General features: G+C 50.6%; 2 protein-coding genes across 2 annotated transcripts in view; both read right to left on the bottom strand.

Moving 5' to 3' along the window:
* LOC136384718 (hyaluronan-binding protein 2-like) overlaps positions 1 to 14,711 on the bottom strand; it is a 137,555-nt gene that overhangs the window by 10,763 nt on the left and 112,081 nt on the right. The gene's annotated exons all lie outside the window — the stretch shown is intronic.
* The window catches only part of HABP2 (hyaluronan binding protein 2), a 35,749-nt gene that overhangs the window by 10,169 nt on the left and 10,869 nt on the right, over positions 1 to 14,711 (bottom strand). Inside the window, exons 3-7 of the mRNA XM_066355235.1 lie at positions 5,040 to 5,150; positions 3,276 to 3,383; positions 1,953 to 2,069; positions 674 to 793; positions 2 to 173 (exon numbers count right to left, since the gene is read on the bottom strand). Coding sequence (XP_066211332.1) covers positions 2 to 173; positions 674 to 793; positions 1,953 to 2,069; positions 3,276 to 3,383; positions 5,040 to 5,150 — 628 coding nt within the window. The remainder of the gene's footprint in view (position 1; positions 174 to 673; positions 794 to 1,952; positions 2,070 to 3,275; positions 3,384 to 5,039; positions 5,151 to 14,711) is intronic.

Here is a 14,711-nt window from a genome sequence, read left to right on the forward strand (position 1 = left end):
CCTGCAGAAGTTGTGCTCCCCGATCCCATGGGCCTCAGCATCCTCCATGAACGTGTTGTAATGCTCTTGCAGGAGGAGGTGGGAGTTCCAGTGAAGGCAGGAGTGTTGGTTGACTGTCTTACTCACTTTCCCGCGGTACGAGTAGCCATCGCCAACGTAGCAGTCGTCGGGACCTCGGGGAGAGCAGGCAGGGCTGTGAGAACAGACAGCAGCCGGTAGGCTGCTCCCGAAAAGGGCTTGGCAGGTGCATCAGGGGGTGAGAGGACGGGGCCTGAATATCGACCGCCCTGAGAGTTTACTACAAAGTCCCAGGAAGAAGGTGCCTTGAATGGCCCGCATTTAACCAGCTTTGAAACATGAAATAGAGTGGTTGTGGGTGGCTGGGAACTGAGTTGCCTAGTTTTGGCTCACACAAGACCTGGTGGCAGGTGGGTTGGGGCCCAAGGGATGCCCAGGTGTATCGGATTTGCCTGTAGGATATCCCAGTTTGTCACTTTCTTTGATGGTGGAGCTGGACAGCCCCCCTGCCCTCAGGTCAGAAGGCTAAGGCGATAGCAGAGGTTGACAATCTTGACCTGAGTCTCATTCTGGGAACAAAACCCAGACAGAAAAGGTCCCCAAAGCCTCGCTGGGGGCCCCGAGATTCTGCTGAGGTGGTGGCAGAGACCCATACCTACTTCACAGAACTTCCCCTTGAACTGGTCGGGACAGGTACAGGTAAACCTGGATCTCCGCCGATGCCGGGAGCAGGTGCCGCCATTCAGGCAGGGGTTGGGCCGGCACGCCGGGACCGCTGTGAACACAGGGAGTGGGGCTGGGAGGGCCTTCAGGAGGAGTGGCAGCTACACCTGAGACGACGAGGAGAGACCAGTGGCACCCTCCTGGTGTCCATCCTCTCACAAAAGATGAGTCACCCAAGGGGAGAGACAGACCCGCTGACACTCGAGTAAATACACACATAAACTTGAAGACCATATACATACACTGATGTGATGAAGGCCAGGTACAAAAGTGTGTGAAAGTGGATGGGTCACTCAGCAAGGAATAGCCAGAGGCATGTACTGGGCAGGAATTTAGGGATCAGTCTGAGCTGAGTTGAAACTTGGCTCTGCCCCTTATAGCGGTGTGACTGTGAGCAAGTTAGTTGACCTCTCTTAACTTTAGTTTCTTCATCTGTAAAATTCTTTCTTGCAATGTTTTTTTTGGGGGGGAGAATTTAAAAGAGAATATAAACCTCCCGGGACAACACATGACTCATAGCACTGAATCAATATCAATTTCTTCCCCACCAAGAAGATATCAATTTATTCCCCAGCATTCCAAGAATAAACCAGTGCTGACTTCCTGGAAGAAGTGATTTTTAAGATAGTTCTCTTTGGATCAGAAGGGGCACAGACCAGTCAGTTCTCAGTAACTCTCCAGAGATGATGAATCTTAAAAAGTCTTAGTTCTGGCCCTGGCTGGTTGGCTTGTGGTAGAGCGTTGGCCTGGCGTGCAGGAGTCCCAGGTTTGATTCCCGGCCAGGGCACACAGGAGAAGCGCCCATCTGCTTCTCCATCCCCCCCCCCCTTCCTCTCTGTCTCTCTCTTCCCCTCCTGCAGCCAAGGCTTCATTGGAGCAAAGTTGGCCCGGGTGCTGGGGGTGGCTCTATGGCCTCTGCCTCAGGTGCTAGAATGGTTCTGGTTGCAACAGAGCGACGTCCCAGATGGGCAGAGCATCGCCCCCTGGTGGGCATGCCGGGTAGATCCCGGTTGGGCACATGCGGGAGTCTGTCTGGCTGCCTCCCCGTTTCCAGCTTCAGAAAAAAAAAAAAAAAGTCTTAGTTCTAATGACCACCAGGGATGTTATTAAAATATCAAATGTTTCTGGATGGCCACAGAGTGGGCTGCAGAGACCCCAGGCACAAGCCAGAGCAGAGAAAGTCCAGCATAGATGGGGCTGCTGGCACTTACCTGTGGAGCAGTCTGGACCCTGGTAAGGGTGTTTACAGGCACAGCGGTAGTAGGGAGGACTCTGAATGACGAGACATTCGCCCTGGCCACATGGGTTTTTCTCACACTTGTTTTCCACTGCACGAGAGCCACAGAGGAGTTTGAAAGTACAGGATGTTACTGGGTGCACATTTTGCTTAGATAGACGCTTGTGCAGTACAATGTTTGGGGGCTAGATGGCTGATAGAGTGTGCACTCTTGTCCATTGTCCTGAAAGGACTGCTTAACTCGACCCCGGCCCCCAGACAAGGCTTTTCTCTAATCCTCGGGTCATGAATAATCATTTCCCGGCTCCTTCCAGTGTTCGTGGTCTTTATTATTCTACAGTAATCAAAAACCTTGATAATCTTTACACCCTTAACAAACAGCTGCAATTTGAGTTTCTCCATTTCATAACTGATTTTACAGTCCATTAACCATTATCCCCCATTCTTCTGAGAAGTTCAGGGATGAACTCAGATACTGTGTTCATATCGCTATCCCAAACCATCCTGAAATATTTATGGAAAGACTTGTAGGATTGAAAATAGAAGGAATAAATAAAGACGACACAGAAGAAAGAAGTCAAACATAAAACCCTGTACATATAAGACCCTCAAGCCCCTCTCACCCCAGTCAGCTGGTTGTTAGATGGAACAGAATCCAGGTTCTCGCTAGGGGTGCAAGCTGTCCACAGGCGTTTTATTCTTCATGCTTGCGTTAGGCTCACAAGAACTCACTGGAGGCAGTCGTATCTTTTATCAGAGTCTCCATGAGTGAGGAGAGCAGGAAGAAAGAGTGTGGAGCCAGGAGCTAGGCACCAGGGATCTAGTTTATTCTTTTCTCCTAGCCAGCTGTGTGATTGTGACTATGACTAAGTACCCTGTGCTCTCTGGGCTCCTTTGCTCTAATTGAGTTGGGGGTTTTGTGCCCCGATAGTCTTCCTGCTCTCCCATTTGCGAACACTATTTCTCTGTTGCAATTAGTATAAACGCTCAAAACAAAAACAAAAGTTCTGAGTATGGAACACAGCTTGGTCTGAGTCCAGCTCTTAGCTCCTGTTAGCCTCAATGTTCTCGTCTGGAGAGTGGACACACTACTTAGCCCTATTTATCACGCAGAGGTGAGGATTCATCAAGATGCCGCTTGTGACCATGCGGAGGAATCCGTTATGTGAGATTTAATGTGTGTGCTTATAATCCTTCCCGTGGGATCACTCAGCCTTTCTTTACCCTCTAGAGTTGGAGGAGGAAACAGCCTCTTGTTCAACTCAGACAAAGCTGAGTCCAGAGAAGGGGCACTCACCATTCTGACACCTGCTTCCAGAGAACGGGGCGGGGCAGCTGCAGGCGAACGTGTCCCGCCGGACGCGGCAGTCCCCGCCGTGCTCACAGGGGTTGGGCAGGCATGGATCTGAGAGTCACGGGCAGAAGGCAATGTTTGTCATGAACAGCAGGTGACAAGCTCCCACTTGCTCATCAAATTTCAGTCTCCTGCCTCCCCCCCACCCCTCCCCGTGAGGAAGTAACTGCATAGCTAGTGATTGGGGTAAGGGGGAAACTTGCACTGCCCTTAAGGAGCAAGAGAAAGTGCAGTCACAGGGCCGGGGACAGGGATTCAGGTTGGAAAGAGGACAGGCGAGAAGGAAGTGTGGCTTTCTCATCGAGAAACTCCCTGTTCCATCATCAGTGGTTTCTCTCCTCCCCGTCTCGCTGGGAGGGCCACGGGGTCTGTCTCTGATGCTGAATGCCCCTCACAAGCCTGAAGACCTCCCTACTCCCAGTGCCCCGGGGTGGAGGTCAGGCCTGGGGAAAGAACACCCACCCTCACGAAGCACAAGCTTTCTGAACATCAGGCGAGAAGACCAAAGGCGAGAGGGTGACAGAAAAAAACTGACGGCAAGGAGGAAATGACCCAGTGGCCTTCATCTTTCTTCAACTACTTGTTCAGTTGGGTTTTGTCATATTTCATCTGTGCCTTTGGCTTTTTCATGGTTGTCTGAATGGCTCTTCCCTCGGGGAATTCTTTATCCTTGTGTTCACACACATTGTTCTTTGGTTCAGGAACTGGGATCCCTGGGCCCGGCTCTTGTTTTGATGGTCCCTTCTGATGTTCCCCCGAAGCCCCGTATCTTAGCCCTGCCTTCCGGGCCACTTCGCACAGCCGCACAGCTTTTATTCCAGCTGCTAAGTGCCTCCCATTTCTTCCGCTGGCGTAGCACATGGCTTTGCTTGGGCAGGCTTCTCCTGCTCCTTTCTGTGCTGTTGCTTAGTTAGGAAGCCACGCGAACAGAGACAAATGTGGTAGAAATGCTTCTTTGTGAGCAAACACACACACACACACACACACATGCACACGCACATGTGTACATCTTAGCAACTGTGCAAAGCTTCAGAAGAGTTGGAAAGAGACAGAAAAACACAGCCCAGCCCAAGGAGAAGAGAAGGGAGGTTCCCAATGCCAAATTTTGTGACTGCTCTAGTCCGATGCTGAATGTTAACGTAGATCCTTCCTCCTCATTAGGAATGACCGGCAATCAAAGCTCTGGGAATGATTTTGAATGTGACTCCGACTCCCAGTGTCAGGGGACTTAGATGATGGCGCACTAGCTTGCCGGACCAATGTGGCTAAGGCAACTCTTCTCCTGGCCTCATTTGCTTCATCTGTCCTTTGAGGGCGAGAGAAATGGAGAGAACCTCCCCAGTCCTCACTGGAAATATATCATTCTAACTGGAAAAGGAGCCAGTTTAAATCATTTCTTCTTTTTTTATATGTGTTTATTTTTTATTCAGAAAATTAAACTGAACAGGTTGACAATGATAAGAGTGCATAGGCTTTAGGTGAATATTTCTATAGCATTTGAAATGTTGATTATGTTGCGTACCCATCACCCGAAGTCGAATTGTTTTCTATCACTGTATATTTGTAAATCATTTCTTCTATACCTATGTCATGAGGCCCATCAGAGAGGAGGAGGAAGAAAAGGCCCTTGCCAGCGGCAATACCCAAACCCCCCTCCAGGTGTGCCGCCCTCCTGCTGGGAGGGCCCCAAACAGCTCTGGTACCTACCATCGTCTGCGTAGTACCAGTCAGGATTCTCAGGGCGGCCAGTGGGACTACTGGTGTTCTCTTCCTGGGTGTAAGACTCATCGCTGTACTCATAGAAGTCAGGAGTCCAATCTGCAGGAGTGAGAACAGGACCGAAGAAAGCCTAATTATTAGACCCAAAGAGATCACCATTTTTTTTTTTCACCAAACACCTTTTTCTTTTCCCCTAAGATTTCAAAGTCTTGAAGGAGGAATCCTGTGTCTTTCCAGCTCCTAGCACCGCTGGGGTGAAAAAAAGAGGTCATGCATCGTGAGTTTTCATTTGGAAGGGGGAGGGCTGTTATAACTTAGCAAAGCCATATCGGCAGTGGGCAGTCAAGAGCACCTGATCGGAAATGGGAAGAAGCCGCGTTCTGGCTCCCCACTAATTCTAACCTTGGAAAGGCAATTGTATTCTCGGTGTCCCTGTTTTCTTATCCATAAACAGCATCGAGATGATTGGAGCCTAGAAGGTCTCCAAGGTCCTGTGTCCGATTTGCCCAGGGTCATCTCTGGTGGCACTTGAGTGCCTTGTTGGGTGGTTCTGTGAATGAGATTTCTCAATGGGACTTATCAGTCACTCTAGCCCAGTGGTTCTCAAAGTTTTTGAAGTTGGGGAGCATTTAAAATCTTACAAATAATTGTAGGCGCACTATATACAAATTTCTGAGAAATATGTTATAATAATTAAGTCAAATATTAAAGAAAAAATATAAAGTCCAAGCATGCTTTTATGGTAATTAAACAAAATAAATATGACAAAATTAAATTTATTCTGACATTAAAAAACATTTTTATGTTACATTTTTTGAGTTATGCTTTTTAGAATTTGTAATAAAAGAGGGGTTAAAAAATAAAGACAAAAAAGTTATCTTTTTATAGATACATTCTTAGTAAGATTTAGTAAATTAGGCAGGTCCTGGTGTGAATGTGTTAAGATTTTCATTCTTGTGTTTATGAAAAACATAAGCCTGATGTGTCCTAACAATTTCTTCAATGTTTGGGCATATATTTGAAAGGCAAACTCTCATTTCCTTGTCAATACATTGAAGAATTCTTCTTTTTTTACTCTTCTTTGTGTTGAGTGCAGAAAACCCCCATCATACATATCATCTTAACCTTACACCAAACAAAGGATAGAAGAAACTTGCCTCCAGTCTTTCTGGGGAACATGTAGTGTAAACAATCCAGCACCACAACCTAACAGCCTTTTGCAACCTAATAAGGCAAGTGAGGTGGGGGGTTGTGCAGACTGTCAGCTTATAGCCAATTCCCCACACCTCTGTTTCCCAAAAATCTAAACTCCAAAAGCCCTGTTGGTTGTTTGGTTCCCAACAGGCACATATTTCTCTGGAATACCATAGGGCGCACCTGGAAATCTTCTAGGGTGCACCAGAACGCCCTGGCACACACTTTGAGAACCACTGCTTTAGCCTAATGAACTCAAAGAAACTCCATTCTCCTCTTGGTCACAGCATCAAACTCTCCCAAGGGTGTCTAGAGAGTCACCCCAACAGCTGATGTCTATTAAGCCTTTACTACGTACCAGATTCTATACTAAGCATGTTACACAAGCCATCCATTTCATCCCCATACTAATCTGAATGTGTTATTATCTCTATTTTAACGAACTATAGAAATGATCCCTAAAAGTATAGTCTTATTTACCTACTATTTTAAGTTGAGAAACCTGAGGTTGAAAGTGGTTCAGTGACTTGCCCAAGGTCACACAGCTAATAAACAGCAGGATATAAACTGAGACAGGTTATCCCCATAGAACCCCTAAATTTCACTAGCTCAGCAGCCTCAACTGGCCTCTTATAGGCATCGAATACATTTACACTTGCCCTTGGGAAAGGGATCAGCCATCCCCATAGAATAGCCAGCCTGCTAATTAGGAATCACCCAACAATGACCTTGGGAAGGTCCACTGAAAGACAGGGCAGTGTATGGAGTGACTTCAGGTCCGTTGGGAGGAGCAGTCTTGCCTCTCACGCTAGGCTGGTCTATTGGGAAGAGCAGGTGTGCGCGCGGCTGGGCTCAAGTTCAATGTTGTCTGGAGCCTTGGGAGATGCTGGGCGCTCCGTGGTCCATGGAAGGAAGTTCAGGATTTGCAGAAACTTGCTGAAGAGAAGCCATCCAGCTGGAGGGCTGTGCAGGGAAGGGCACTGAGACCCCTTTTATTGAGAGGGGGCACCACATGCGTTCAAAGGGCTTTATGGGAGCCTCACCTGGGAGGGTTTCTTCACCTCTGAACTTCCAAGTTTATTTCGTGCTTTCTATTCTGTTGGTACTTAGTCCCATTGTCTCGATAAAGAATGTGCGTGGTACACCATTGACTTGGCTGTCTCCAGCTGGCAGGAGCATGGCAGGCGGCAGCCCTGAGGAAGCAGTGGGTCCAGAGACGCGTATGATAATGAGGCAGGCACAGATGCAGATGGGCGACTTGAAAAGCTGCCCCCAGCGAGCTCGCTGGTGGCTCCAGGACAGCACTGTACCCAAGCCCGATTATCAACCGCATTATCTCACTCGTCTCTGGTCCTTCCCTTACAGTCTTTATCTCTTTGGCTTTTGAAAAGAAGAAAAAAAAAAAAACGACTTTTGCACAATGGCTGTTTCATATTTCCCATTAAAATGGAACTATCTTTTTATTTCCTTTTTGAATCCGCCAACTCCGGTTCCTTGCCAGAGTTTCACCTCATTTATCACCGTGTCAAGTCAAGACTCCCTTTGCTAGCTCATTATTTCTCCGGAGCTGCTTTTCCCCACTATGAAAATGCTCCCAGGGGAGGTCACCTTTCCAGGGATGAGGATCTAGGTCAAAGATAAGGCCATTGTCTTCCCGGAGCAAATAGTTTCTTTCCATCTAGTTTGATAAAACAGGGAAAGGGAGGAAGTGGCGGGAGGAGTGTTTTTCCTGAGTTTGACATAAAAGATTTCAAACTGATGTTCGGGAGAGACAATGGGGTTTGGTAATGAGGCATTGCATCATTTCTTGATTTCTTTTATTCCCCCCCCCTTCTTTGGAGAATGTATTTTTATTTTTCTAACTGATGTTTAGAGATAAGTGCCTCCAGGTTGCTCCTGGAATTTCTCCAGGTGGAGGACGAGACTGGCTGATCTTGGCTGGGCCACAAAGAACCAACCCCTTTGCAGGTACTTGGAGCTCAGAGTTTACGGAGGTGGCAGGGAGCAACTTTTCCAGGTGGTGGGGGATGGATGAGGTGTCTGGGGGGGAGGATTTTGACTTGAACTCAGCCCTGTGAACAAGGTTTGATCAGCTCTTAGGAAAGCTAAGGAGGGAATCAAACACACAGGCTGTGAGCCATACTCTTGCTGTTTGTTCTCCAGGGCCCAGAGCCCTTGGTAAATAAAGGTGGATTGAAGCAGCGGAGTCCTGGGTCCCATCCTGCTGGAGGGCTGTACACGGAAGGGCTCTAAGAGCCCTCCCATTGGGGGTGGGCTGCAACACGTGTTCAAAAGGCTTGATGGGAATATCGCCAGGGAGGGTTCTTTATCTCTGAACTTAACACTTCTCCTGTCTCTTTCATATTGCTGGCACTTAATCCCATTGTCTAGATTTTTAATAAAGTGCACTGTACACCTATAATGGGCCAAGTGTTATGCCAGGTGCAGGAAGAACTGGGAACAGGGGAGAGTAATACAAATATGAGTGGGGCGTGGCCTCCATCGAAGGAGGACCTCTGGTCCGGGTTGGGTGGGGAGAAAGCCAGCCAAGGAAAGAGATGAAAAGTAGTGAGGAGGCAGGGAAAGATGTGGCCGAGTTTAGGTATAGTCCCCTCAGTTCCACATTGGCCCTCCGGTGTGGTCTCTGAGCCAGTCTGATGGGAAAAATGGCTCTCGTTCCCATCCCTCCTTGTATCTGCACCTGTTGCCATGTGACTATGCAGCTCCTCCCACCAAAAGATAGAGTCAGTTTCCTCAGTTGTTGGGTCTGGGCTGCTGTTGAGACTTGCTTTGGCCAATAGCATGTGGTGAGGGTACATGGGCCTCAAGAAGCCTTGTGTACTCCCTCTCCCTCTTGGACCCCTGTGACTGCCAGGTGAACAAGTGTGGCCAATTCTGCAGGAGGATAAGAGACTAGAAGGGCAGCAGTATGTCCTATGGTCCCAGCCAAGGCCTCAGACATATGAGAAAGCCCAGTGGATCCACCAGCTCAGCCTGGTCCCGACCAGAAGAACCACACAGTTAAACCCAGTCTAAATTGCCAACCTAAAGAATTAATACGTAAATACATTGTTAACGGATAAAACCACTAAGTTTTCAGTAGTATATCAGGCACTAATAGCAAATGGACACACAGGGCTTGATTGATATTGGCTTGCTAATGGGACTAGAATGTTAGCTACTGGAACATTGCTTAGTGGCCCGAGGGGCTGCAGAGGTTTAGGGTTCATGGCCAGATCTCAGGTGCGGCTTCTCTCCTGTGGTTAGTATTGAACTTGTTCTGTCTGATTTGTTTCCTCCAACTAGACACATGGCTTCCTCAGAGCAGGGTCAGGCCTATTTCTCTTTCTACTCCATGGAGCCCATCACAGAGCCCTCTATGCCAGTGGTCCCCAACCCCCGGGCCGTGGACCAGTACCGGTCCATGGGCCATTTGGTACTGGTCTGCAGAGAAAGAATAAATAACTTACATTATTTCTGTTTTATTTATTTTTAAGTCTGAATGATGTTTTATTTTTTAATTAATTAATTAATTAATTTATTTATTTATTTTTGTATTTTTCTGAAGCTGGAAATGGGGAGGCAGACAGACAGACTCCCACATGCGCCCGACCGGGATCCACCCGGCATGCCCACCAGGGGGCGATGCTCTGCCAATCCGGGGCGTCGCTCTGTTGTGACCAGGGCCACTCTAGCACCTGGGGCAGAGGCCAAGGAGCCATCCTGAGCGCCCAGGCCATCTTTTGCTACCATGGAGCCTCAGCTGTGGGAGGGGAAGAGAGAGACAGAGAGGGGGAGGGGTGGAGAAGCAGATGGGTGCTTCTCCTGTGTGCCCTGGCCGGGAATCGAACCTGGGACTTCCACACACCAGGCCGACGCTCTACCGCTGAGCCAACCGGCCAGGGCCCGATGTTTTATTTTTAAAAAATGACCAGATTCCCTCTGTTACTTCCATCTAAGACTCACTCTTGATGCTTGTCTCAGTCACGTGATACATTTATCCATCCCATCCTAAGGCAGGTCTGTGAAAATATTTTCTGACATTAAACCGGTCCGTGGCCCAAAAAAGGTTGGGGACCACTGCTCTACGCGGTTAATGTGTGTGTTTAAAAAGATCAATTGTTTTCCTCGATGCCTAAACCCTTCCCTCTGATTGGCCCGCACACAGTGGGCACATAGCTCTGCCAGCAAAGGTGGTGTCTGCTTGCAGCAGAGTCAACAGGGAATTTAGGAACGAAACTAACTCTGTGAGATTTGAGTGAGGTGTTTGGTGAGAAAAGTGCCTGCTGAGCTCTGTAGGGGTCTAGAATCTCCTGCAAGCACTTTCCTTGGTTATTCCAGCCTAACATGAAGTTTAGCTTCCATTGGTAGATTGTAGCAAAAACACTCCAGGTGCAAATGCAGATTGACTTGAGATTTCTCTCGAGGCTATAGGTATGGGGAGAGTTTGGAGGAAAGAACAGGGCAGCTGTCAGAAACATATTATATTAGGTATAAAAAGAAATCCCCGTGGATTTGTCTGTTTGTCAGAGTGTTTCTGGACTTTATCAGAAAGAATAGTGAGAGCATCCAAGTTAACCCAAATAATCCTAATAAGAGGTTATTCTGTATTGAGTATTTTCTATGGATCGGACACTGTACTCAATAAATGTGTTGCATGCAATCTTATTTAACCTTAAGGTAACCCGACGGCAGAGGTATTGTTATTCCTGTTTTACAGAAAAGGAAAAGCTAAGGCAGAAGGAGAAGGCATCTGAAACCAAGTCTACCTAACTCCACGGCCGGCGTGCTGCTATTTAAGCCCCAGAGCCTCCGGTGGGTTTAGGTTTCATGAAACTCCATGGGTTTTAGCTTCCAGGAAGTAACACACACTGGAAAAATCTTCTGTAGCCCCGGCTCCTGGTCCCCTGGCCAGGATTACCGTGGTCCAGACCCCGGGTCTCTCAGAAAAACTCCAGAGTTCCTGTGACGGAGGCTTTGCAGCTGCCCTGGTTAAAGCCCTTGCCAGATGTGTGGAACGGAATAAAAATCCCCGGAATGCTGTCCCTGTTGGCGTCATCTATCACTGTGGCTCAGACGGCTCCTCCGGGGGCCTCCCACGAGCCCCCAGCCCTGTCGGTCTGCATTGGAAGCTTGCCATCTGGCTGACAGGGTGTGCCCAGAGGAGACGCTGCCTGGCAGGTGGCAGGACAGCTGATGGACGGGCAGAGCCAAGCCGGCTTTGAAGAGGCATTTCCGCAGGCCTGCTGGCTGTCGCATCACCTGCTTTGGAGAGATGGGCAGAGTCTGTGCTGTTCGATGGCCACCTCCTCTGCCACCCGTTGGGGACTGTGGCTTGGGCACCTTCTGCTCCAGCAAGGCCCTTACTGTGTGCTGTCTCCAGCCGGCCCGACTAAGGAAACAGCTTGCCTGTGGACACGGTGACGGTTGTCTCCTTGGCCACGTGGTTGTCGGAAGCCTGCTGGGATCTGACAAATTTCATCAAAGCGCAACCCCCGTGTGAAATTCAATCAGACACCAACAGGGGTGTTTTTAAAACCTAACCTGCTCTTTGCAGAAAGACCCAGCCCCTACATCTCACCTCGCCCCCCTGCCAGATGCTGACAGAACATCTCAGGATCAACTTAAAAGCCCAGGGGACGTGCTCAGTGGTCCCTTCCTCTACTCACCAAACTATAGAAGCTATTGGCAGAGTTCTTACAAGAGCCCAGAATGTCAGGATGTTAAATTCAACACTCTCCGCCCCCTACTAAGTTATTGTTGTTTTTTTGAACCCTGTGCTTAAATACCACCAGTGATGAGGAGCTCACTACGTCTCAAGAGCCAAACAGCCCATTCAGCTTTTGGGACAACTCTGACGATTCAGAAGTTCTTCCTGCTTGCAGATCACTACTGTCCCCAATCTATCTGATTAGAGCTTTGTGGAGACACAGAACACACCCGCCCCGTTTCCTGTGATTTCTGCTTGGGAGGGCCGGGGTGTACAGTTAGCTGTTCACGTGGTTCACTGCACCATTCCAGGTCTTCGTCAACTTGTGGTCCTTGTTGATGTGTTTTACAACTTTCTGGCAGATGGTAGTAACTGTCATGAGGTAAAGACCCCTCTTAATTCCTACAAAGTCCACCTCATGGACTGGGTGCGACTGCTTTTCCAATACTTGGAGAAAGTGGGGTCCCTTTATGTTTCCGTTTCTTCCACTGGGTGATCCTACAGCTCTGTGGTCTGTCTCTGCCACCCGGACCAAAGCGGCCCCTTCCACGGAGACTGAGCAGTTAGTGCTGAAGGCTGGGGAGGAGGCAGCTCTTGGCTTCGAACCCTCCCTGGAGTCCCCCTGTGGGTGCCGTGTGGCCAGCCAGGGAATCCCTTCAAAATAGGATTCTTCAAGGAACTGAACGATATACTGTTGGATTGAACATTCTCCTTTGCTTTGAAGAAAGACACAGCCTCTCAAAAACCCGCACACCATGCTCACACATATTTCTGTCCAATTCCACAGACATTTCCTGAGCACGTGGGGCAGGACAAAGGCCAGGAACCGATCGCCTCGAGCCGGCACAAGTCCTCCTGCCTGTCTCAGGCTTTGCTGTGGGACAACATTGACTGTCAAGTTAAACTTGGCCCAGCAATCACCATCTTTGCTCCAAAGAAGTACAAAGTTCAGACATGACTGCAGTCTCCACGTGCTGTCTGCTTGGCTCTCGTCTTTTATGGGTGGCCAGCCCGGGCTGCTACCAGTAGGGGCCCCTGGCCTCTGTCCTGATGGTGTAGTGAGTGGACTGTCCTTCCTCGGGTCTCAGAGCAGGACAGGGAGGTTGGTTCAGACCTACAGTCAGAGACCAAGAGTGGAGGACGTGGCATGCTCAGCCTGGGCATGGCTGTGGACACCAGGCATGGCAGACGGGAGAGGGGGAGGTGAGAGGGTGAGGTGAGGGTGAGGTGAGGGGGAGGTGAAAGGGTGAGGGTGAGAGGGAGAGGTGAGGGGAGGTGAGAGGAGGAGTTGAGAGGGAGAGTTGAGGGGAGGTAATAGGGAGAGGTGAAGGGGAGGTGAGAGGGGAAGGTGAGAGGGAGGTGAGAGGAGGTGAGAGGGGGAGGTGAGAGGGGGAGGTGAGAGGGGGAGGTGAGAGGGGGAGGTGAGAGGGGGAGGTGAGAGGGAGGTGAGAGGGAGAGGTGAGGGGGAGGTGAGGGGAGGTGAGAGGGGGAGGTGAGAGGGAGGTGAGAGGGGGAGGTGAGGGTGAGGTGAGAGGGTGAGGGTGAGAGGGTGAGGTGAGAGGGGGAGGTGAGGGGAGGTGAGAGGGGGAGGTGAGAGGGTGAGGTGAGAGGGTGAGGTGAGAGGGGGAGGTGAGGGGAGGTGAGAGGGGGAGGTGAGAGGGGGAGGTGAGAGGGTGAGGTGAGAGGGTGAGGTGAGAGGGAGGTGAGGGTGAGGTGAGAGGGGGAGGTGAGAGGGGGAGGTGAGAGGGGGAGGTGAGGGTGAGGTGAGAGGGTGAGGTGAGAGGGGGAGGTGAGGGGAGGTGAGAGGGGGAGCTGAGAGGGGGAGGTGAGGGTGAGGTGAGAGGGTGAGGTGAGAGGGGGAGGTGAGGGTGAGGTGAGAGGGTGAGGTGAGAGGGAGGTGAGGGTGAGGTGAGAGGGTGAGGTGAGAGGGTGAGGTGAGAGGGAGGTGAGGGTGAGGTGAGAGGGTGAGGTGAGAGGGTGAGGTGAGAGGGGGAGGTGAGAGGGGGAGGTGAGAGGGAGAGGTGAGGGGGAGGTGAGGGGAGGTGAGAGGGGGAGGTGAGAGGGAGGTGAGAGGGGGAGGTGAGGGTGAGGTGAGAGGGTGAGGGTGAGAGGGTGAGGTGAGAGGGGGAGGTGAGGGGAGGTGAGAGGGGGAGGTGAGAGGGAGGTGAGAGGGGGAGGTGAGGGTGAGGTGAGAGGGTGAGGTGAGAGGGTGAGGTGAGAGGGTGAGGTGAGGGTGAGGTGAGAGGGAGGTGAGAGGGTGAGGTGAGAGGGTGAGGTGAGAGGGGGAGGTGAGGGGAGGTGAGAGGGGGAGGTGAGAGGGGGAGGTGAGAGGGTGAGGTGAGAGGGTGAGGTGAGGGTGAGGTGAGAGGGTGAGGTGAGAGGGTGAGGTGAGAGGGAGAGGTGAGAGGGTGAGGTGAGAGGGGGAGGTGAGAGGGAGGTGAGGGTGAGGTGAGAGGGTGAGGTGAGAGGGTGAGGTGAGAGGGTGAGGTGAGAGGGGGAGGTGAGAGGGAGGTGAGGGTGAGGTGAGAGGGTGAGGTGAGAGGTGGAGGTGAGGTGAGGTGAGAGGGTGAGGTGAGAGGGTGAGTGTGAGAGGGGGAGGTGAGGGGAGGTGAGAGGGAGGTGAGAGGGTGAGGGTGAGAGGGGGAGGTGAGAGGGTGAGGTGAGGGGAAGGTGAGAGGGGGAGGTGAGAGGGAGGTGAGAGGGGGAGGTGAGAGGGAGAGGTCAGGGAGAGGTGAGGGTGAGGTATGAGGGGGAGG

This window comes from Saccopteryx leptura, chromosome 13, assembly GCF_036850995.1.
Source record: "Saccopteryx leptura isolate mSacLep1 chromosome 13, mSacLep1_pri_phased_curated, whole genome shotgun sequence".
Taxonomy (NCBI): Eukaryota; Metazoa; Chordata; class Mammalia; order Chiroptera; family Emballonuridae; genus Saccopteryx; species Saccopteryx leptura.